The following is a 25,893-nucleotide window of genomic DNA, read 5'->3' on the forward strand; positions in this document are numbered from 1 at the left end:
ATTATCTCCTCATTCATTGCGAAAAAAGTTTTTGCCTGACTCCAAAAAATAGTAGGTTATATCTCATCTCTTTTTCAGCATTATACCTGTTGGTTGTCAAACACTTCTGTTTTATAACTTGAATTTCCATTTTTTTTACTTTCTATTTCCTTTCCAAAAATCCATTAATAGCATCTACCTTGTTTTCAAGAATGTCCAGCTTCCATAGATTTTCCAGAATTTTCCTGGCTTTTCATCTACTGTACCCATTTCGATTTCGAGCTGTTTGCCTATTGATGTAATATTTCCAGTCGATTAATCGATGATTATTTCCTGTCGAGAATATAATAATCGATGTTCTGATAGATCGAAGCTTTGTCTGACATCGATTAGAGATTACCTTATCGATACCTATCCCTAGCCACAACCTACTTGCCTGGTATTCAATCTTTCTAACCTCAAATAATATCCTCGTCAACAACTGACTTTCACGATTCAAAACAGTGTTTAAGAGAAAAAATTATTATACTTAGCTAATCGGTCATCAAGTTTTGATGAATCACTCTGAAATGAATAATCACTATAATTCCAACATTGCATTCAATGATGCATGCAATTAATATACCACACAGCAGCTAATTTTTACCAAGTTACATTGAGTTATTGAATTGCATGCGTCATTGCATGCAATTTATAATCCACTCGACAACTGATTCATGGTGAATAAATTACTCTATAGTCAGATTTTTATTCCAATATTGGCATATGAAGGAGGCTCCTTTTCCTTTTATATTATCGTTGAAATGCAAAATTTCCAAAAAACCCTTGTATATACGTCAACGCGCAATTTAAAAAGGAACATACCTGTAAAATTTCATGAAAATCTATTGCTGCGTTTTACCCTAAATGTGGAATATAAAGATAAATGCAAAAACGTCGACTTGAATCTTAGACCTTACTTCGCTCGGTCAATAATCAATTAGCCTTAATTTTATTGAGCAAAATTATATTTTTCAATAACTTCATAATTAAGATGAAATATTTTGTTAATCAATTGATAATTTAACATTGTTAAAAGACGACCTGGCAATAGAGCAAGCGAGAAAGAGATAGCTCTATCCGCTTTGTTGAATGATAGAGAAGAATAACAATATCATTGGCCATTGCTATTCAAATTTTGCCTTTATAACGTCGACCTCACTATAGTACACCCTTCGGTGATCTCAAAAAACGGCTAATCCCACTTTGAGCAATTTTTATCCTCTACAAAGTATGATGTCTAGATAGTATGCTCACCGAATGAAGTTCATTAGAACACCAGCGCTCCCTGTTGATTCAATTTTTCCGGTTACATCTTGTGCACTCTATTACCTACTATGAACGCTCTAAGGGGTTTTTGAACTTCATTTTGCAGTTGCATTGCATTGTTGGATTTTTCATTGTTGCGTTCTAGAAATCCGACTCCTTTGCTCTTTCATGTTTGAGATTGTATTGTTGAAGTAACTTTATCTCAAGTCTAGATAATAGATTGATTACATGCTGGTTACTTTCCAGTAACTTGCATACTTTCAGATTCAAACGCGTCAAGGTATAGTAGAATCAATCCAATGCTCAAGTCACATTCGCCATGTATGTTTGAACCTAACGTGAGAATGGAGGAATTATTAAAAAGTTCTTTAAATACAAAAACTTTAACAAGAACTGGACAAAGTGGCGGTGGATGTATTAATCAAGGAGAAGCTTACATCACGGATTCTCGAACTGTTTTTGTCAAGAGAAACAAAAAGTCAAAAGTGAGTATAAAACAAGATTTTGCCTTGCGGTATATTCGCAGTAAACTCGACTCACGCCCATTTACAATTCATTTTATAATGTAACTTATGATGCAATTTGTTTTTGTTTCAGGTATTTCAATTTATTTTTTCATACAGGACCAATAATTTCTTTTCTTCTTTTACTATTTAATCCACCACGTGTTTTCAAAGTTATCGCTTTGGGCCACAAATAAATTATCTTTATTTTTCTCAACAGTCAATTGCTCAATCTTAGTATAAAGTTAAACTAACCGCAAGGCTAGTTTCTCATTTCTCAAGTCATAATAATTACTTATTCCTATAAAAGCTCAGCTCATGGTTAGCTTGAATTTGCAATGGTGAATCATTTGCTAAGTTATTTTAATAATTAAATCAAAGGCTATTTATTGGGAATTTATACAGTATGTAATAATTATTCAAGTAATCGGAAAATTCATTTGGGAATGTTATATAAATACAAAAGTATTAGGTAGTCTACTAAATTATAGGCCTAGTAGGCTAGTAAACATTTTCATTCTAACTTAATGCTCGGTGAAGACATGATCAAGCACGGTAGCCTACGCTTTACAAGTGTTTTCTGGCATAGCCTAATCATTTCAGTAACTATCGTAAGGTACATCTTTTAATGGCAGTAGGGAAAGATATAAGAACAGTATTGCCGATTCACTGCCTAGCTATAGAGGATAGCTGATACCGGCATCTGATGTAATATTAACTGTTTATAAACGAATGATAAATGGTTATAACATTAAAAATGTTACAATTTAATGATAATTACATTAGGTTATAACTCAAGACAATAGTCCTAGTAGCCTAAGCTATATTTATTTTCCATTAGCCCATTATTCAAGCCAATAGTCCTAGTAGCCTAAGCTATATTTATTTTCCATTAGCCTATTATTTTATTTTTTTGCCTTTTTTATCATTTATGTTGTAAATGATTATAACATTTTCGATGTTAACTCAAGCTAATAGTCCTATAGTTTGTGTAAAATAAGTTCAGACTTGGCCTTCCATCCGAAGAAATTACAGGGTTGCCAAAATTGCGATTTACAAAAATTTGTAAAATTGACAATTGGAAAAATGATTTAAATTATTTGTGAGAAACTTTTTCGCTTTCACCACCTACTTATCTTTTGAAACAAAAAAGTTTCTAGCATGTCGTAAATTTCATGTTTTCTGCTCGACATTGAGGAACATAATCATTAATTAAAAAATAGCTATAAGTCGGATAAAAATTATCCAGACACCTATAGAAAGGAGACATTCTCCCCGTTAATTTGTGTGATGATATTGAATCATCATATGACTAGTGTTTTTCTTCTTATGTTTCTGTTATCAGATGTTGAACTATTTATTCTAATTTTGAATCTGTTATGAATTCATTACTGATCAATAAAGCCTAGAATGCAGAGGTTTTTCATTACAATTTATTGATCAGTAATCTAAAATCATCAAATCAATTCATCTTATCAAATACGAGTCAATCAATTTCTATTCTCTATTTCACAATTTCTATTCAACAACAAATGTATAATCTTCAAATCTTTTCTGGAAACGAAAACTGAAAATTCGCGTTACGATGGACAAATTTTTGAAACCAGACAAGTTTGATGGTGATCCGAATTCTCCAACAGCTCTACAAGAATGGAACTTCTGGCTAAAGACTTTTGAGAATTTCATCGCATCTTTTGACGAAGAAGACATCGATGATGAAAGTAAGTTGCGGTTGCTTACCAACTTTCTATCTCATTCTGTTTATCAAACAATTGCCGACAAAAATTCATATACTTCGGCTATTGACGCACTAAAATCTGCATATGTAAAACCAATAAATGAAATATTCGCTAGACATAAATTGGCAACTAGAAAACAGTCTTCAGATGAGACAATTGACCAATATAACCAAGCTTTACAACAACTGAGTAAGAATTGTGGGTTTGCAGATGTTGATTCTGAAACTCATAGGAAAACATACATTCGTGATTCATTTATCCGGGGCCTCAGCTCTCATCAGATAAGACTGAGACTTTTGGAGTTTGACAAGCTAACTCTTGATGAAGCTATTGAAAAAGCACGTGCCTTGGAATCTGCCAGAAATCAATCAGCTTCTTACTCTTCTGAAATAACTCTTAATGCCACTTCAAATAATTCTTCAGAAAATCATGTAAAGAAACAAATTTGTCAGCTGTAAAAACTGGAAGCTCAAGTTTTCAAAAATGTTATTTTGTGGTCGTCAGCGACATAAAACACGTCAGCAGTGCCCTGCACTAAATGACTCATGCGAAAAATGCCAGAAAATAGGTCATTGGAAAAATGTCTGCAAATCTACTAAAACTTCTTCATCTTCGGCGCTTATTGCAGCCTCTACTGTTCTTGAAAATGCTACAGTACAAGCTCAGGTAAACAACATTCCTACTTCTGCTTTGATAGATACAGGAAGCTCTGAGACATTTATTTCACACTGTTTTGCTAAAAAATGTGGACTTGAAATGTACCCTACAACTGGTGCAGTGTCCATGGCTTCAACATCACTAAGAAAGAACATTTCCTTTTATTGTGTAGCTCATTTAGAATTTTAGGTCAACATTACCCCAAAACAAAATTCAGTGTATTGCCTGATTTGTGTGCTAATGTTATTGTAGGACATGACTTACTTAATCAACACTCTGAACTTAGAGTTTCATTTGGAGGAACTAAACCCCCATTGACTATCAATTATCTGGCTCCAGCAAAGATAGAACCTCCACCACTTTTTGAGTTTTTAACTAAAGACATTAAACCTATAATTACTAAATCCCGAAAGCATTCTCTTGAAGACACTAGTTTCATGGAGAAAGAAATTGAGAAACTGCTAGCTGATGGAATTATTGAAGAAAGCAGGTCTCCCTGGAGAGCTCAAGCATTTGTAGTGAAGAACGAAAATCACAAAAAGCGAATGGTAATAGACTATTCTCAAACTATTAACCGATACACACATCTTGACGCATATCCCCTCCCTAGTCTTGAAGATATTGTTTCTAAGGTCTCAAAAAACTCTGTATTCACCACTATTGACTTGAAAAGCGCTTACCACCAGGTACCCCTACGAGAAAAAGATCGACCTTTCACTGCATTTGAGGCATGTGGCCGTTTGTATCAATTTCGAAGGCTTGCTTTTGGTCTGACAGATGGTGTACCCACTTTTCAGCGAGTCATTGATAATGTTATTAATAATGAAAAACTTGAAAAAACGTATGCATACCTGGATGATGTGACAATATGTGGTAAGAATCAGAAGGAACATGATTTGAATCTCAAAAAATTCTTAGATGCAGTACAAAAATATAATTTTACAATCAATACAGAAAAAAGCAAATATTCACTTACTTCAATAAGCTTGCTTGGCTATAAAATTGAAAATGGGACAATTTCTCCTGACCCTGAACGTCTGAAACCATTGCTCAATCTTCCACCCCCAGATAATAGAAAGGCTCTTGAGCGAACAATTGGAATGTTTGCACACTATTCCAAATGGATATCCAATTATTCAGATAAAGCTAAACGGCTTCTTACAGCAAAGACCTTTCCTTTGACTTCTGAAGCTATAGCTGACTTCAATCAACTCAAAACTGAGATTTCTAAGGCAGTAGTTAGTACAATTGACGACTTTGAACCTTTTGTGGTTGAAACAGACGCATCTGATTTTTCAATTTCAGCTGTCCTATCACAGTGTGGACGTCCAGTAGCATTCTTTTCTCAGAAGCTGAATGATAGTGAGCGTAAACATTCATCCATTGAAAAAGAGGCTTTTGCTATTGTGTGTGCTCTTAAAAAGTGGAGACATTTCTTACTTGGAAGATTCTTCAAAATTATCACTGACCAGCGCTCTGTATCATTCATGTTTGATATGACTCATCAAAATAAAATAAAAAATGAAAAAATACAACGATGGCGATTGGAGATGTCATGCTACAATTACGAAATAATTTACAGACCAGGAAAGGACAACCAAGTAGCAGATGCACTTTCCAGAGTGTGTAATGCAACTCAAACCGATAAATTACACTCCCTACACTGTGACTTGTGTCACCCTGGAGTGACCAGAATGATTCATTGGGTAAGAACTCATAATTTACCCTATTCAGTTGAGGATGTCAGAAAAATGACTTCTTCATGTCAAACATGTAATGCCATAAAACCTCAATTTTTCAAGAAATTGAAATCTACTCTCATAAAGGCGACACATCCATTTGAAAGATTAAGCATGGACTTCAAGGGTCCTCTTCCATCAAAAACTAAAAACAAATATTTGTTGACAATAATTGATGAGTACTCTAGGTTTCCGTTTGCATACCCTTGTCCGAATATGAATTCATCAACTGTAATTCAGTGCCTTGTGAACTTGTTTACCACATTTGGTTTACCTTCTTATGTACATACTGACAATGGAACCTCTTTCAAATCCAGAGAGCTGCAGGAATTCCTTCATAATCGAGGAGTAGCCACTTCCATGTCATCACCTTATAACGCACCAGGAAATGGCCAAATCGAACGAGAAAATGGTACAATTTGGCGCACAGTGTCTCTTACATTGAAGCATAGAAATTTGGATGTATCTGATTGGGAATCTGTTCTCCCAGACTCTCTACATTCTATTCGATCCCTATTGTGCACGGCTACTAATGAGACGCCACATGATAGGATGTTCCGACACTACAGACAATCATCTAATGGTATAGCACTTCCAACCTGGCTTGCCCCTTCAAACAAAGTCCTAATGAAAGTACCTATACGAAGAAGTAAATTCGATCCATTGGTCGAGGAGGTGGATATTCTTCAAATCAACCCACAATATGCCAAGGTACGGCTTAGTGATGGAAGAGAGACAACTGTATCATTGAAAAACCTTGCCCCTCGAGGAGAAGAGAGCATTCAAGAAGATAACGATAAAAATCAAGATGATACAAATGCAGGATCAAGCCTTAGTGATCACGCAGAGCCTGAGAACAATCAAGAAAATTATCATGAAAATCAAGATGAAACAAATACAGGATTCCCCCTCAGTGATGAAGAAGAGCCTCCTGATGGCACCCTGCGAAGATCTTATAGAGAGCGCAAAATGCCTTCTTATTTGAAAGACTATTCATTGAATTCCTAAAGACGGGAAGAATGTGATGATATTGAATCATCATATGACTAGTGTTTTTCTTCTTATGTTTCTGTTATCAGATGTTGAACTATTTATTCTAATTTTGAATCTGTTATGAATTCATTACTGATCAATAAAGCCTAGAATGCAGAGGTTTTTCATTACAATTTGATATAAAATTATTATGCATTTCGACGCCTCATGATTCTGAGAGAAGTGATATTCAGAAGAAAAACAAATCTATGCAATGTTTATAATTTTATCGTAAAAGTTAAATTTCCTTTTAATCCTTCAACCCTGAAGCTTCTTTAGTATTACTAGAATATCGGGGATGACTCCAATTCTGACGTTGTATTGGAAATTTGAGAAAGTTGTAATTTTACACGATTTGGCAACCCTGTAATTTCTTCGGATGAAGGGCCAAGTCTCAACTTATTTTACACCAACTATAGTAGCCTATTTTTTTTTGTGAGGCTATATGACGCTTGTAGTCTCTCATGATGTGCCCTCTTTACACTCTCATCCCAACAACACAGTAATAATCAACAGTCGTGGACAGTAATCGGCTTGAAAATTGGAACATAAACTACCTATACCATGGAATATCTTTCTATGCTATCTTTCATCTATGACTGCAAAGATTGAGCCTGATTGTCAACTTGGTAAACGCGCTTCTTCCTGTGACACAATTTATTACTCTAATTTGCTGAACTGGGTCTCCATCTCTGCTCTACATATTCTTCAAGTCGGAGGTTGTTTGAATTCTATTATAATTGTAGTAGGCTATATATTTTATATTTATTATATGAAAATATATTATATTTTATTTCTGGACTGAAAAGTGGACTCAAATCAATTCAAGTGGATAGCATAACCTATTATTTTTATTCATTCCTTACTCTACCTTCATTGTATCATCATTCATCCCATCATCATCATCACCTAGGCTTAAAATACTTCTAGAAAGTCGCCTTTGTAAAATAATAATAAAATTGTACCTAACCTTTGTTTGCAGGCTCGAGTTATGTTTGACGGAGAGTTAGAAGGCTTGAAAGCAATAGCGGCCACAAGAACTGTCACAGTTCCTGAGCCAGTAGTTGTGTTGGACAACCCTGACGGAGGCGCCTGTATTGTCATGGAGTACCTCGAGATGAAAGGTAATTCTTTTATTTGAAAAATGTTCATAAAGTTCCACTTGTTCGAATAATTATGCTACAGCTTTAAATCTATTGTGAAATTTATAAGCTTAGTTTGGCGCAAACCTTATAAGACTTGACCTAATATTAAGGATATACTGGATGTAATAAGATTTGCAGAACACTTTTAGGGCTTGAACACACATAAAGCGAAAGTCCCTCATTAATAAAATGTTGTTCAGCTTAAGGTGGGCCGTCCACTGGAACCGATTTCGTCCGAACTAGCATCGGCCGAAAACTACCGAACGATCTCCCAACAAAAAAAGCTATAGATGCTCGTCCATTGCAACAGGTTCATACGTCAGTGTACGGCCATCTCCGGCCGATAAAGTTTTTAATCCGAATTGAATGGGACTTTCCGGCTCTATCCGGACGATATCCGCTCTATATCCTTCTTAGAGAATCGACAATTATTTGTTGAAACACCGCCGATTTATGAAGTTACATTACAATTTTATATTATCGTTATTCTATTTGCATTTAATCCTTATTCTCATTGATTAATTCTTTATACGTTGTAAAATTCTTTGATAATTAGCATTACCGAAATTTTATGTAAATTAGTGTATAAGCCAGTAAATATTGTAACATACATAGTGATGTGGGTTGGGCAAATGCCCAGTGGGCAGGACATTTATAAATGGGCATTTGCCCGGGTATTTGCCCAAAGCAGTTTTAAATGCCCAAAATGTGGGCATTTATGGAAAAGTGTCTTTTTTTACTTTTTACTATTTTTTATTGTTACTAGAGCTTCTAAAACATAATATAAACTATTAATTAAACGTACATTTTTTGGATGAAATAAAAATGCCTTAATTTGCAGTTGTTCTGAGGGCATTTAAAATTAAGTGCTTAAATAAAATAATTCTAAAAGCAAAGGGTACTTTAATTTCTATGAATATGCCTTAATTGTTGATGTGTAGGCCTATAATATGTTTGATAAAAAAATGTTAAAAAAACAATACCCAAGTATTGTTAATAATAATTTAATTATCCTGTGCAATTGTCAATAACACTTAATGGCAATGGTGTATATCTAGCTTGAATAAAACATTTGAAGGATTGAGTTAGGACTGCAGACTGCTGTAGGAGTTTCATATGGTGTGAACAGTGAGTATTGAGTGCGGTTGATAGTCGAGGGGGGGGGTCTGAGCAGCCATTGTGCTGTGATCTTTGATTGTATTTTTGTAGATAAAATAGTGTATGCAACGGTTGTATTAGGCCTTTAAACCACTCGTGAGATATTTAGAGCACTCGCTGCGCTACGCTTGCTCGTGCTCTAACTTACATCTCACTCGTGGTTTAAAGGCTCTCATTATACAACCGTTGCATAAACTACTAAAAAAAGTACATATATAAAAATATATAAAAAAGCACAAAAGTCACTATCAGTCAATAATAACACAAATAAATACAGTAAAATATAGTGTAAAACACTAAGAAACTTACATTTTGTGAGCTGGAATATTTCGGCCACTGTGCAAGCTTTTGTCAACCAAAACTGTGATCCTATGAAACTGTGAAAGCTGTTTCCAGCTCACAAAATGTAAGTTTTTTATTGTTTTTCAATTTATATTTTACTGTTTTCATTTGTGTTATTATATATAAATATATAATGCATCTATGTACATACAATGGCTAAAACATTATTAATTTGTCTTTAAAAGAGATAAATGCCCAAAATGCCTGGGCATTTATGGGTTTTGGGCATTTGCCCGGGCATTTATATCAGGCATTTGCCCCGACTTATAAATGCCCAGGCATTTTACATCACTAAACATACATAAAGAAATCTAATCCGAAGTTGAGCTGAGACAACATCATCCTAACCTCAAAATTGTTTCACAGTCTTGTCTGTTTTTGTTTTTAAACTTGTTCTGTTTTATAAAGTTTTAACTATGAACAATGAAAAGTTGATAGAGTTTGGTTCAATAGCATGTTCCATTGTGGGATATGCGAGACAAAAGATATCATCGTCGTGATGTTCAAAGGAATCTATGAACAAAGATTGCTTAATAATGAATAAATAATTTAGTGGATATTTGATGAAGGTAAAATTATTGTTATGATTAACTAATTTAGTGGATATTTGTTTATTCAATTTTTAAAATCTCAATATAGCCTAATCATTAAATATAAAGAAAATAAAAATCTCAGTACTCTTTTTTTAAATATTTTATCACAACATGTTTCGGTCATTTATGCCATTTTCAAGAACTTGGCATAAATGACCGAAACATGTTGTGATAAAATATTTAAAAAAAGGGTACTGAGATTTTTATTTTCTTTATATTTATATTACAAGTAGCCCTATACAGGAAAGAGAGCCTAATCATTGTTTATAGTGGCTATGATAGTAGTTAATTCAATATTATTGGCAACTAGACTGACGTAAACGGTTCCAATGAACGACCATATTCGGCCGAATTAACGGCTGGCAGATTCGTCCGATCCAACGGACGAACGGATCGGTTGAATACGGTTCCAGTGGACGGTTACCCTTGAATCTATTGTAAAATTTGTAAGCTTAGTTTGGCACGAACCTTTTAAGACTTGACCTAATATTAAGGATGCACTTGCTGTAATCAGATTTGCAGAACACTTTTACGGCTTGAACACACATAAAGCAAATGTCCATCTTCAACAAACTGTTGCACAGCTTTAAATTTATTGTAAAATTTATAAGCTTAGTCTAGCACAAACCTTATAAAACTTCACCTAATATTTAGGATACACTTGCTGTGATCAGTTTTGCGAAATAATAAACTGTTGTACGGTACAGCTTTAAATCTATTGTGAAATTTTGTAAGCTTAGTTTGACACGGTCCTTATAAGATTTGACTCAATATTAAGGATATTACACTTGCTGTAATCAGTTTTGCAGAATTCTTTAATGACCTAAACACACATAAAGCGAAAGTCCCGCATTAACAAACTGTTGTAAGGTACAGCATTTTATCTTTTGTAAAAATTATAAGCTTTGTTTGGCACGAACCTTATAAAACTTGGCCTAATATTAAGGATATTACACTTGCTGTAATCAGTTTTGCAAAACTCTTCAAGAGCCTGAACACACATAAACCGAAAATCCCTCATTATAAAACTTGGTCATACTTCTATCATAGCGTATTTTTCTTTGGATTTTATGGCGCATTGTCAATAAACTCCTCTGGTTGCAATTCATTGTTAATCAGAAAAATTATTATTATTCATGTAGCCTACATTTTCTTATATATGTTTTGAATGAAATTCTGATTGATTTTAGACGATAATTTACCAAGGTTTGCTTGATTCTGTAGTGTTATATGACGAAAATTAAACTGATACCACCAATTCCTCAGCGAGTTGTAGAGAATTTTTCTATTGGCGCTTTTATGTACATTTAAATGTATTTTCTGAATGAAATGTTGATTGGTTGATCGATTATAGGCCTGAGACGGTACCACCAACGCCTCGGCGAGGAGCTAGCCAAGCTACATCTGTACAACGAGCAACTCCGTAACAAACCTCCTCCCAAGGACGACTCTGGGTCCACGCTCGAATACGTCAAGGAGTTTGGATTCCACACGACCACCTGCTGTGGCTATATAGCGCAGGAGAACTCGTGGTGTGACGATTGGGTCGTGAGTATTCACTTCATCAAGATTTCAGTTTTAACAAGAACCATTTCTTATTCTGCTACTCCAAGTTCTTGGTGCTTTCAGTATACCAAAAAATCACTTCACTTTTATGGGCTAGATAAAAACAATATAAAACTTGTAGTACCCTTCTATTAAAACATCACTAGTAGTTCTGTGAACAGTAGACCTCGCGCAGTTATAAACCACAGCCTTCTCTTATACTGTCCATCAGAATAAATCCTGTCGACCTATCAGAATAAAACTCGACCTACTAGAATCTCGAAGAATTTGAAATAGGCCTATAACCATCCTCGGTAGATGAAGAATCTATATGCAAAATTTCAAGTTAATCAGTTCAATAGCTCAAACGTGATGATGCGTCATACATGAATTTCCGATACCGTACGTGTACAAGCCAGTTCTTTCCTAGAACTAGTAGTTCTGTGAACAGTAGACCTCGCGCAGTTATAAACCACAGCCTTCTCTTATACTGTCCATCAGAGTAAATCCTGTCTGTAAGTCGTGTCGGCGAGATATCGGTGTGAAAACGGCTAATGGCTGTTGGGGTTGGTGTATCAAAAATGTTAACATCAAAAGCTAATCTCCTTCAAGATATTCTGGTAACGTTTTTTGTTGAAATGTTTCAATGTTTATTTATTTATACGTGGATACAATAACAAATCATATACATATGATTGGGAAGGAACAACAGGCATGGCCCAAAACTATTCCATTCCCAAATTTTGATTACATGTCCAAAAAATAGGTTATGTTTGTTCTGTAAGAAGTTCAAGGTCAACTTTCGTCCAAAAATAAATATGAGATGCAAATTTTAAATTTAGAAAAATTAAAACACCAAATTATAGTTAAATATTACACTTAATTATCACTGCACATTGTATTAAGTTATTTTATGAATTTTGAAGCCAAAAATACACACAAATTCTCACTAAGAACAGTTTTAATAACATTCTTAAACTGTTTTAATAAAAGGGTACTTCATGTTTCTATATTGTTTTTATTAATTCTAGTATACCAAGTACCTGGTGTTTTCAGTATAACAGTATGATTATACTGTTATGATTATACACATTTGATGCGTAGGCTATATGTGTAAGAGGAACATAATCCAAAGTTGAATTGTTTTTTTGAAAATGAAATAATATTTGTAATGGTGATATTTCATCATCGAGTTCATGGAGGAACATAATCCAAAGTTGAATTGCGTTTTTGAAAATTGAATAAATAATATTTGTAATGGTGATATTATTGGAGTAAAGCCAGTAGTTACACACACACATCGATTTTTGTACTTTCAGGGTTCTGTCGTCCTTATGAATTCTTTCAGATTAAACGGAAATTGACATACATAATCTGTTGAATCTAATACAGTTTATAAGGATGGCAAAAAATCGTACGTCCAAGAATAGATGTGTGTATAACCATAGATAAACAATAGTATAAGTAGATATCCCATGGTATAGGGCGTTTATGTCGCAACTTTTACTGTTATCTCAAGCCGATAGTTCATGTAGTTCTTTCCTGTGAAGCTGTTTGACGCTGGTAGTTTCTCATATTGTGCCGTTCTTACATTCTCACCCTAACAAAACAGTACAAATCGACAATAATCGGCTTCAGTTAACAGTAAAAGTTGCGACATAAACGCCCTATACCATAGGATATCTACTTACGCTATTCTTTTTCTATGGTATAACTAAACTAAGTACTGGGCAAATCTACTACATGACTACATGTTTTTGAGTTGACTCCTGGTTCTTGTTTATCGATAATTGATTCATTCATATTGTTAACAAAGTCTTACTATCGCATTTAATATTTTCCAATTCTGAACACGAGTCCGAAATTTTTCGTTTAACACCATTATTTGCTGATTCACATTTCTGGCTACAATTCATTTTATTATCTCCAAGATCAATTTCGTGTTTATTGAAGATTGATTACTTCTTATCATCCGTATTAGAATATTTTCTTCTAACATATATTCCATTGTGCCTAACACCTTCCAAAGTAGAACCTGATCCAGTGACTATACAACTTCCTAATTCATTTCTTGACATATCATTATTTGATTGACCCCCGTCTAAAACATTTTCATCAGTATGCCTAGTACTAAACTCTTGTGTCCTATCAGTAAAATATGCTTTCTTACGTCTAGCATTGTCCGAAAACTTTCTGCCATCAAAAGAACACACTCTAATATCATAGCCTTCTTTTTCACAAATTCTATGCATCCTTTTATAAACCCGATAAGCATAATTATCGTCGTAAAAACAATTCCGTGTAAAATGATTATGTTTACCACAAACTTTACATTTCTTACGTCTTCTTTTTCTATTAGTCCTATTATTCACGAGACTAACATTCTGATGCATCTTGACTCCTCTAGATTCACAATCATTACGCATACCAGAGTTCACACAATTTTCAAACGGCCTGTTATCAATTGTAAAAGAGAAATCCAAATCACTTTCCGATAAATCTGATAACTCTTCCTTAATCATTTCCATATCTTTATCCTCTTTGTAAATTATATCTTCCTCATTCAAATCACAATCATTACAAATAAGAACTTCATCCAACCCATTTTCAATCTCGAAGTTACTAACATGATAATATACATCCACTTCATTTGAAACATAATAATTACAAGAATCAAAATCATCAGAGATAATAGCATTCTCTAAACAAATCTCAATTTCAAACTCATTTCCGATTTCCAATAGTTCTTCAAATTCTGGTTCCATATTATCATTAATTACTTGCACCTGTCCAAATTTCCACTCATTCAAATACTGACATGATAATTCATATTTCTCAATATTTTTATACAATTCTACAATAGTACTATTTGATAACATTATAATTCTCTCAAATATATTTGAAGACAAACCTCTTAAAATTATCCTGATAATCCGAGATTCACGCATATTCGAATCTACTTTTCTACATAGGGATAAGACTCGTGCTACAAAATCTCTACCATCTTCTTCAAATTCCATGCTACAAGTATCTAATTCCTTTTCTAGTTTCCACAATTTGAGAGGAGATCGATAGAAATTAACCAATTTTTCTTTCACTGGCATATATTCAAAATTGTCCTGTCGAGTCAAATCATTCTCAATAACGTCAAAATATTTCTCAGCACTTCCTTTCAAACAAAACCGCAAGTATAATAAATTATCCTTTTCATCCCAGTCGTTGGCCAAGGCAACCTTTTCAAAATAGTTGAAAAAATCATCAATGTCAAATTCTTCATCTTTTCCATCAAAAAATTTCGGTAATAGTAACGGTCTAAGTTTTTCCATTGTTAATCTGTTCCAATCCAATTCTATTCAATAATAAATAATAAATTTCCAATTAATCTGGTTTCAATAATCATAAATTCTCCATATCTCAAATATCTCTTCAGTAATAATAAATTTTATCCTATTCAATCATATCTTAATAATCATTAATTTCTCATCTCATCATAAATATCTAATTCTTTCTAATAAGAATTGATAATAAATCTTGCAATCGTACAAAATCTTCAATTACCATAGCTTTTGCAATTCAAAATCTCAAATCAATAATCGTAAATCTTCCAATATCGTGAATCTCAAAATCTGTTCAATTATAATTATCATTCTCCATCCGTTGAAATCCATTATTAGTAATCAATTATTGTTCCACAATATTCCAATTCAATAAATCCTCGAAATTCATCCTAACTGTTTCTACAGCCCCGCAAGGTTTAAACTCAACTATTTCACCCATAATTTCACTGAAATAAAAACATATATTTAATTATGAAAAATGCAAACACAAAAATTGAATCTTCAATGAGGTAACCGGAAAAGTCCAAATTTTAAAAGCTGGATTAAAAACCCTTGAGCCTCCACCAAATATGTAAGCACGATATGGAAGGCGGGAGAAGCCTCCACCAAATATGTGAGCAAGATGTGCCTTCACTGAATATGTAAGGGTGGGAAAATAAAAAACAAGAAAAGATCGTACAGGATTTTGATATTTAAACAAACAATAAATTATTTGTACAAAATTAGAATTATAATTAGAAATTACGGAATAATAATAAACAGATGAATATTTCAAGGGCTACTCGCTTTGCTGCTAGTGAAGATTCATTTGTTGTGGTTATGAAAAATTTAAAACAATGACTCAGTAGTCACCTACCTTTATGAAAATGGCTTCCCAATTTGGCATCCACTGGTTGAACGCGACGTTAATTATTAATTAAAAATCAAAATAACTGATCTAATGAAGTGGGTTCAGATCCCTTCCTATTTAATAATACAATTCTCTTTAAACTGCCCGAACTGTGACAGGAAAACTGTATTATTAAACAAGAACAAAATCTATCCCCTTCACCAGTACAGCCGGACTTTACTCACAGTCCTAACGAACGAGCTCACACACCACCGACACAAAAGTAAAATTTTGTATATTAAATATAACTCAGTCAATGCCAAACATGGAAGCCATTTCAAATACATATTTTTATCACTCGCACAAGCGGCACGTTTGTTATGAAAAACAAAAAGAGAAGCTACAATAATTTTGACAACAAATGAAATAAACAATCTTTCTGTCGATGACAAAAAATGTTCAAAGACAAAACACTGTTCATTAAACTTTTCTAAATTAAAACTCTAAAATCCTGATCAATATGAGATAAATATGTGATTCATATATATGTCCCATATGACCAGGTGACATAGCATTGATTTGATCGAGTCTATTCTCTCATTGTTTCAGTCTTTCTATGCAAGGAACCGTTTGGATTACCAGATACGACTATTAGCGAAAGAGGTAATCAAATTCAAAAATTCAAATTCAAATTTTATTTAATCAAACTCACAATATTTACAATCAGAATTAATAAAAAAAACAAAAACACACAGCTCAGTAAGATAAAGAATCACTCAAGCTTGCTGGTAGTTCACTGGATTTTACTAGAATTTTTGTGACTCGAATATTTATAGATTGAAAACAATGTTTCCAGTCTTTCGTTTTCAATCTATAAATATTTGAGTAATAACCTAGTATTAATATATAATTATTAACCTAATTAATGTGGAGCGGGTGTCACCTTAGACAGAACCGTATAAGCGCACAGATAATTTGATAGACTTCTCCATTAAGTCACGTCTAGTTTCGGATAATTATTTCTATTAATTATTCAATAAAATCATAAACGTAGCTATGACTGATAGAGAGTCAGGAGATACAGGCTTATCACAAAACTGTCTGCTCTCCCTAATTTTACAAACAGTAACACTATCAAAATGGTCATAGGTTACATTTGTCTTTCAAGAATAAAGTTCAGTTTTCTGTACAAAACTGTTCAACTTTTTTTATTATCAAATAATGTCAGAATACATCAAATAACTTATACATGTTGAAAAATGGTTATATATTTTCAGTTTATCAGACTAAATTTATTTCATTCATCTCATAAATTTTAACACGTGAGCATCGAAATTGAAATTTATTTACAACACTGACATGTTTTATAAAATGTTTTATATAGAAACAGTATCATGATGGAAAGAAAAAGAAATGGCCGGTTTCCGAGCTCGGGATTTAGCTAAGTCCTAGACTTTAAACAGCTGGAGTCAGAAAATTGGTTTTCCAAAACGGGGCGTAACCGCGGTTTCTACAAAAGTAGCCGCAGTTTCTATTTTCTCATTTCTATAATTGGAAACGTTTTTCCTTGACGAAATTAGACATTTCTAAATAATTCAAAATAGCTGAAACTTTACAGTATTTTCTCTTTATTTTATTTTCTGTTCAATTTTCTAGTTTTTCGAAATTTAATTCAAACGTGACTATGACAATGACTGCGACTACGCCCCGTTTTGGAAAGCCAATTTTCTGACTCCAGCTGTTTAAAGTCTAGGACTTGGCTAAATCCCGAGCTCGGAAACCGTCCCTTAGTAGCTTAACAGCTGTGGTTGAAGTTCTTCATCATCTTCAATATTGATAACCTTCAAGAATTAGTTCTAAAATGGATTGGAAAGTGATGCAATCCAAGTTAATCAGATTATTAATTTTGTCTGATCGATTTCATAAAGGTGTTTAGAATATTAGATCAGAATATAATCAGAAAGTGTATCATTAATAATATTTTATGTTTGTAATTTCAGAAAGGTGACAGAGAAGCGAACGAGCTGTGGTCGAGACTGCAAATTGTCCTGCCGAGGTTTTTCAAAGATCTTGAAATTCGTCCTTCATTACTTCATGGCGATTTGTGGAAAGGAAATGCGGCTGAAACTAAGGAACATCCAGGTAAAACTAGTCAATATTTTTGAGATAATAATCATTTCAAAATCTATTTTGAGATGACCGATTTTGATCATCTAAGTTATGATTTATTGATGGTGATTTGTGGAGAGGAAACGGCTGAAACCTCATAATCCTATGTAATTGGTCAAGTAGTCGAAAGGGAATCGCTCTAATTACTTGACTTTATTTGCGTGTTGCAGTTAATGTTGTTAGGGAAACAATCATCTCAAAATCTATTCTGAGATGACCGATTTTGATCATCTAAGTTATGATTTATTGATGGTGATTCGTGGAAAGGAAACTCGACTGAAACCGAAGAACATCCTCATAATCCTATGTAATTGCTCAAGTAGTGGAAATTGAATCGCTGTAATTAGCCTACCTAACTTCTTACAGGCTATGTGTTTCAGTTGATTTTGAATTTGATTTGATTCCAAAATTTAATTAGGCTATATTTAAATATTATACCGGGTGATTCAAATATGACTTTACAACTTTGAAAATTCATATAAATCTTATTAAACAAGGTACAGAGCTGGTTTTGGCGTTGTTTCAAAGGAAAACACTCACGTTTTCACTAGCATATTCCGCTAGTGTTTTGTCGCGCCGCACAAGCGCTAGCGGCAGTTACGTCAAAGATGGCTACCTTCACTGGACCCGAGCGTGCTAGCTGTGTTTTGGTTTGAAGAACGGCATAGGGTACCTTGATATGTTGCAAACATTTTTGATACCACAGATCGATGAGGATGACCGAGAACGAAATGTTTTCTTTATGCAGGATGGCGCACCACCACACTATCCGACTGACATCCGGGATTTTCTTAAGTTTTAGTTTAGTTTAGTTTTAGTTTTATTCTAGGTCATTGACCAGCGCTGCTGGATAGACTGTGTCAGGGTTTAAAAAACATGTCACAAAAAAAAAGTTTCAAAATGTCATCTCACTATCAAGAAATTCACTCAGGCTATAGAATGGATGCTCCACCAAGAGTGATTTCAAAACTGCACGGAACTGTCTATCACTTCCACTATCCTTGACCCACTCTGGCAGCTTATTAAACATCTTGAAGGCAATGAAAGGATAACTCCTCTGAATCCTTGCTAAACTGCTTCTTGGCATGTTGATAAGGTTGTGCATTCAATAATTTTTTTTCAAACAAATATTTTTTCTTTCTCTAATCTATTGGACAGGTTCTTAGGACATAATCTATGCAATTGAAATATTTTTATCAGCTTCTGTTAGCTAACAATAGGGCTTCAAAAGTCATTTTCTGAGGCAGATGGTACACATACCCTACAAAAACTACTAGTCAGAAAAATTTGAGAAAAATATGCAAGTCTCCTCTTCAATATAGCATAAATTACGTCAACTTTGTTCTTGTAAATCTAAAAAAATTGAATATTTATGCATTTTAAACTCCTTTTTCACATTCAATGCTCGTTCCATAGACTTCAAATTCATAGCAATTTGTAGCGCTGTTCTTGATGAATAAAGTTGATGCTTACACTTCTTTTATAGACACAATAATAGCCGCTGGTATGTGTACCTTTAAAGCACGGTTTTACGCCTGCTATGCTCGGGCAGCAAGTGAATAGTACAGCTGGAGCGATCTAGCGGAATTAGTTTGTCCCTAGAGCTAAGCGCTCGACGTTGATGACCGCTTTCCAAATCAGTGGATTGGCCGTAATGCACCAATTGCATGGCACCCTCGTTCCCCAGACCTAACACCGCTGGATTTTTTCTTGTGGGGGATCATAAAAGATATGGTGTATTTACCTCCTTTGCCAGCCACTCTACCTAAACTTAGAGCAAGGATAAGCACTGATGTTGAGCAAGTTACACCTGAAATGCTTGTGCGAGTCTGGGAAGAAATCGACTATCGATGGGATGTCTGCAGGATAATCAACGGAAGTCACATAGAACATCTTTAGTTTGAGGTTAAAAAACGTGGAGTGTTTTCCTTTAAAGCAATACCAAAACCAGCTCTGTACCTTGTTTAATAAGATTTATATGAATTTTTAGTTGTAAAGTCCTTTTTGAATCACTCGGTATAATATTTATCTATCTTACTCAGACCAGATATATTCAATTAGTCTACTGTTATCAAATATAATTAAGATTAACTTTTATGTTTAACTTTCATGGTGAAAGTGATATTTTCGAGCTCAAAATTTAAGTGGTTCTATTCTATATTTTGTGAATATTTGAAGTTTGGTTTTTGTTTTAACGGAAGTTTCATTATCAATCTACTGTATCTAAATTTGAAATTCTTTGTTTTATTCTGATTCATAGTTTCAGATTGAAGATTTGGTGTTGAAATTGAAGTGAACATAACCTTCATAATATTTGGACGATTTGTGACAAAATCAGGAAATTGAAAAAGTTTTGGGCAATAGCCTGTTTTTTCTTTTCCGACTATTGTATTGTTCGCTCTATCTAATAAATAAATTAATTAATTAATTAACTCAACATTATTGTTGCTCCAATTAAGTAACGTATTATTGACGTGTTGCAGTTATTTTTGATCCGGCCACTTTCTATGGGCATCATGAATACGACCTGGCAATTGCTGGGATGTTTGATGGATTCAATAAGAACTTCTATGACGCTTACCACAAGCGTATACCAAGGGCGCCTGGATTTGAAGCCAGGCATAAGCTTTATACTTTATACCATTATCTTAACCACTGGTAAGTATTACTATTGAAAAAAGATAGCATAAGAATCTTCTTAAGCATAATAGCATATAAGATATCTATCCCATGGTTTGTAGAATTCATTCAAAGTTTGGAAGTTTTGTATCAAATTAGGGTGTTGTGTATCAAGTTGAGATGATACTGTGTTGATACCATAGTATCACTCTCCAGTAAACTTGGATAGTAAACAGTCTACTGACACTGAACAGTTTGATGATACTTGTGTAACAACGGAAACTAGTATCTTGAATTCCCATAGAAATTATGAAACAATTTAAGATACTAGCTTCGGTTGGTACACCATTATCAATCTCTAGTAAACTGAGTAAACAGTTTACTGACACTTGATTGATAATGGTGTAACAACGGAAACTAGTATCTCAAACTGTTTCAGTAAATTAGTGGCTTTGACAATATCAAGTGGTTTATTCAAATGTATCTGATCACGTTTTTTGCTATTCCCTCATTGACTTTGATTGGTATTTCAGGCGGCCCACCATTGAATAACTTGAAATTTCAAGCCCTGTTTTTGCTGGATGATGATTTTCACGTAAGCTTTGGCTTGTGCATAGGTGATGAGATAAAGTATTCTAATATTCATGCCTCAGGATTCAAACCCATAATCAAGGCTAGCGAAGCCTCAGGACACTATTTGATTTCAATTATGAAAATTTATTTTCAATCATGGAAATGTGAATACATTTTTTGATGAATATGGTATATTCAATGTATCATTGATCATTATTAACAAGTATTAACTATTAATATTTTCTTCAAGATGTTGTGTAGTTTTTGGTCAGGAGAACTTGAGTTTCTGACTGCCATTATATGCTAGTTCATTTAGCGTTACCCAATGTGCACCATGGAGGCGAACTATTAATAAATATTTGATGAGATGAACCGGAATGATTTTCTCAAAACAGTCCATTCGTCCTAGAAGGCGGTGAAAAAGGAAACGTGTTTTTTAAATCAGTTATTCATTCTAGAAGGCGGTGGAAAAGGAAACGTGACAAGTGCGCACTCCTATGAAATCCACTGATTTGGAAACGTGAATAAGGAAACCTACATTTATAAAGATGAACCAGTCTGCTTACTGTCATTTGAATGAAAATTCTGTTTTTCGATTATAATGTCTTGAGGTTGAAATATTTTTTATAATAAATAAAAGGCTACTAGTCAGTACACTATCAAGTAGCCTAGCCCTTCAAAAATAGATTAAAATTATGTTTTGCTTTAGTTAGTTATGTTAATGTCGATCTGTGCAACTTGTATCTGTATTCGTATTAAAACTATCGTATCGTATAGTTACTATTGTATCGTATTCATATTGCAACTTGTCTATTCGTATTTCAGGCTATGTTTTATATCTGTATCAATTGATGTCGATTTGTACAACCAATCATTGTCTGTATTTGTATTTCTGACTTAGAAACATGAATAAAAATGTTAGTACACTATCAAGTAGCCTAGCCCTTCAAAAATAGATTAAAATTATGTTTTGCTTTAGTTAGTTATGTTAATGTCGATCTGTGCAACTTGTATCTGTATTCGTATTAAAACTATCGTATCGTATAGTTACTATTGTATCGTATTCATATTGCAACTTGTCTATTCGTATTTCAGGCTATGTTTTATATCTGTATCAATTGATGTCGATTTGTACAACCAATCATTGTCTGTATTGTATTTCTGACTTAGAAACATGAATAAAAATGTGTTTCTTGTTTCAGGAATCATTTTGGAGGTGGTTACAAAGGGACTAGTCTATCTGTCATGCGCAGTCTACTCAAGATTCCTGTCTAGATCCTGGACTCCGGCTGCTACTTCAATGCCTGCACAAGTCTACTGTGATGCATCATACGACATTCCTACAAGTGGTTCACGATTGGTAGATATTCTATCTTAGTCCATCTCTGGTGAATATTTTCGAATATTTACGCTACTGTTATAGCTTTACTTTTTTAGTTACAATGAAATCTCTAATTGACGTAATATTTTTGAATATTCACGTTACTGTTAAGCCCTGCACACACACACATCGATTTTTGTTCATACTATACTTTGTCGTCTTTATGAATGAATTCTATCAGATTAAACAGAACTTGACAAACATAATTTAATCTAATAGATTTTATAAGGACGGCAAAATATTTTACGATAAAAAAATCGATGTGTATGTAGCTAGTCTTATAGCTTTACTATTTTAATTGTCAATTACTGTTGAATATTTTCGAATATTCACGTTACTGTTATAGCTTTAATATTTTTATGTTTGATAATACTATAATGATAATGTAAGGCCGAATTCGCATATAAGTGGCACGGATGTGGTGCGGACTTTTTTAATTCTCATACAAACATTTAGGGTAACCGTCCACTGGAGCCGTATTCAACCGATCTGTTCGTCCGTTGGATCGGACGAATCTGCCGAACGTTAATTCGGCCGAATATGGTCGTCCATTGGAACCGTTTACGTCAGTCTAGTTCAGTAGTAGGCTGGTTGCCAATTATTGAATTAACTACTATCATAGCCACCAAAATTTTTCATAAACAATGGTTATATTGAGATTTTGAAAACTGAATAAACAAATATCCACTAAATTAGTTATTCATTATAATAATCTTAACTTCAGATCCTATTTGTTCAGCAATCTTTGTCCACAGATTCCTTTGAACATCACGACGATGATATATTTTGTCTCGCATATCCCACAATGGAACATGCTCTTAAACCAAACTTTTCAACTTTTCATTGTCCATAGTTAAAACTTTATAAAACAAAACAAGTTCAAAAAACAAAAACAGACAAGTCTGTGAGACAATTTTGAGGTTAGGATGATGTTGTCTCAGCTCGACTTTGTCCGGATAGAGCCGGAAAATCCCATTCAATTCGGATCGAAAAATTGATCGGCCGGAGACGGCCGTTCACGGACGTATGAAACGGTTGCAATGTACGAGCATCTATAGCTTTCTTTGTTGGGGGATCGTTCGGACTAGTTCGGTAGTTTTCGGCAGATGCTAGTTCGGACGAAAGCGGTTCCAGTGGACGGCCCACCTTGTGGTTCAATGCAAACAGAAAAGACGTGACGCCACTTATGACGTCATAGTGTTAGAGACATGGCGTCATAGTGTTAGAGACGTGGCGTCACTTCCTTCTTTTTGCATTGGACCATAAATGTTTATATAAAAGTGGTGTGGAAGTGACAAAAAACCGTGCCATACACCACTTACGTGTGAGTTCAACCTTAGAGAACCATAGAGTTGAAGATGGTATTTTACAATGCTGTCGTTGACAATTTGCCATAGAAGATGTTACAATGTGGTATCTTGAAAATGATCTCCCTATTATATAAGTTATTAAAACAACCCGAAAAAAGAAAATAAGCTTAAGGAAATTGTTCAATAAGTGTAGATTAGAGTGATCTGACCAATCAGCTATCGATATTGCAAGAAATATTAAACTATTTTTTTGATTGATTGGATAACCAGATATTGATTATTTTGATTGAATTTATGAACTTAAATTTTATCGATTTAACAATATTTATTGATTTATTATTTCAATAGTACTTAATTCACTTGAATTGTTATTAAATTAATTGAATGTTTCTTCCCCTATTCAAAACATCTCTTTTTTGATACACTTCATCAAGTTTTTATCTCTATAATACGACTGTACACTCTCTTCAGTGTTCGACACTGTAATGACGACTAGCAGACTGTATTTATGTGAAATGGTGATTCAGTGCAAATGCACTGCAAAAAGTTACAGTTGCATGATGAATTTAACATTTTTTAAATTAATTAGACTTGGGTCGGTTGCACAAACGCCTGTTATCGTGATTGGATTTCAAGCGAACCAATCTAAGAAGCTTTCTCCTTGTTTCAAAGCAACCTTTTGATTGGTTCCAGCGGCATTTAATCATGATTAGAATTTAACAGGCTTTTGTGCAACAATGTCTGAGTATGGATGTCTGAGATAATGACTGTATCAAAATGGGTCAAAATATGTATTATAATACTAATAAATACTGTGGTCGCAAAAATCTTCTGAGATAAAACGGTTTTACTGGCGCTACTGTTGATAACGGTTATGCAGAATTCCAAGGAATTTGATTTTAAAATAAATTTGAATTGTATCATAATAGGGTTTTTCTAGTATTGTTGGGTTGTTTGTAGCAATGGGGTTTTTTGTTCTAATATTGGATTGAAGTCTACTAGTTTTTTTCTAATATTGGATAGAAGTTTACTATTAGACGCGTCGGTAACCCAAAACAATTGCAGTTAACCCAAAACAAGTTTACTAGTTTATACTAGTTTTTTGTAATATTGAATAGAAGTTTACTATTGGACGTGTCGGTAACCCAAAACAAGTTTACTATTGGACGTGTCGGTAACCCAAAACAATTGCAGTTAACCCAAAACAAGTTTACTAGTTTTTTTCTAATATCGGATAGAAGTTTACTATTGGACGTGTCGTTAACCTAAAACAATCGCTTATAATGTAAGGCATAAAACAATTGAGCTTTGATTCCCAAAATGTCCTACTGATACTTCCACAAATCATTTGGAACCTTCCTATTTTCTTCTCTACATCCAATTCCTCTTTATACTGTTTTTTACACTTGAGTGTGTAACTGCCGAAACTACAAGCCATTCGTTGCAGGCAGCCTCTGTGGAACTCTACATCCAATTCCTCTTTATACTGTTTTTTACACTTGAGTGTGTAACTGCCGAAACTACAAGCCATTCGTTGCAGGCAGCCTCTGTGGAACTCTACATCCAATTCCTCTTTATACTGTTTTTTACACTTGGGTGTGTAACTGCCGAAACTACAAGCCATTCGTTGCAGGCAGCCTCTGTGGAACATTCCATTCTTCCTACAGCACGAAAAGAGAAAGACTGTTCTCAAACTTTCCATAGTGACTTTTAAAATCAATTATGAATTAGTGATGAAGATTATTTTATTATCATGAATGACAGGGTAGCCTATATGGAGAGAAAAAAACGTACCGATTATGACAGTTTACTGATTGTGGACAATTCAATTTTATAATCACAAATGCATCACTAACCACCATTTCTTTATACTGTAACTGATTTCACAACCCAGATATGTGAACTGAGATACCTGCTGCAATACACCTTGTTGT

The 25,893-nt window shown here is 33.9% G+C and overlaps 1 protein-coding gene across 1 annotated transcript; it reads left to right on the top strand.

Annotated features, from left to right (window-relative positions):
- Positions 1 to 1,404: 1,404 nt before the first annotated feature.
- LOC111050571 (ketosamine-3-kinase) lies at positions 1,405 to 25,848 on the top strand. Its single transcript, XM_039436870.1, has 7 exons — positions 1,405 to 1,772; positions 7,940 to 8,081; positions 11,550 to 11,743; positions 16,517 to 16,570; positions 17,908 to 18,049; positions 20,560 to 20,734; positions 22,471 to 25,848. Exons 1-7 carry the CDS (start codon positions 1,587 to 1,589, stop codon positions 22,541 to 22,543), a joined length of 966 nt encoding a protein of 321 aa, XP_039292804.1. The 5' UTR covers positions 1,405 to 1,586; the 3' UTR covers positions 22,544 to 25,848.
- Positions 25,849 to 25,893: the final 45 nt, after the last annotated feature.

This window comes from Nilaparvata lugens, chromosome 10, assembly GCF_014356525.2.
Source record: "Nilaparvata lugens isolate BPH chromosome 10, ASM1435652v1, whole genome shotgun sequence".
Lineage (NCBI taxonomy): Eukaryota > Metazoa > Arthropoda > Insecta > Hemiptera > Delphacidae > Nilaparvata > Nilaparvata lugens.

What these genes read in the sequence shown, in the direction of transcription:
- LOC111050571 (XM_039436870.1), top strand. Translation starts at nt 1,587, where the DNA reads ATGCTCAAGTCACATTCGCCATGTATGTTTGAACCTAACGTGAGAATG. An exon ending in AGAGAAACAAAAAGTCAAAA is followed by an intron (nt 1,773 to 7,939) that starts GTGAGTATAAAA and finishes CTTTGTTTGCAG; the next exon opens with GCTCGAGTTATGTTTGACGG. An exon ending in TACGACTATTAGCGAAAGAG is followed by an intron (nt 16,571 to 17,907) that starts GTAATCAAATTC and finishes TTGTAATTTCAG; the next exon opens with AAAGGTGACAGAGAAGCGAA.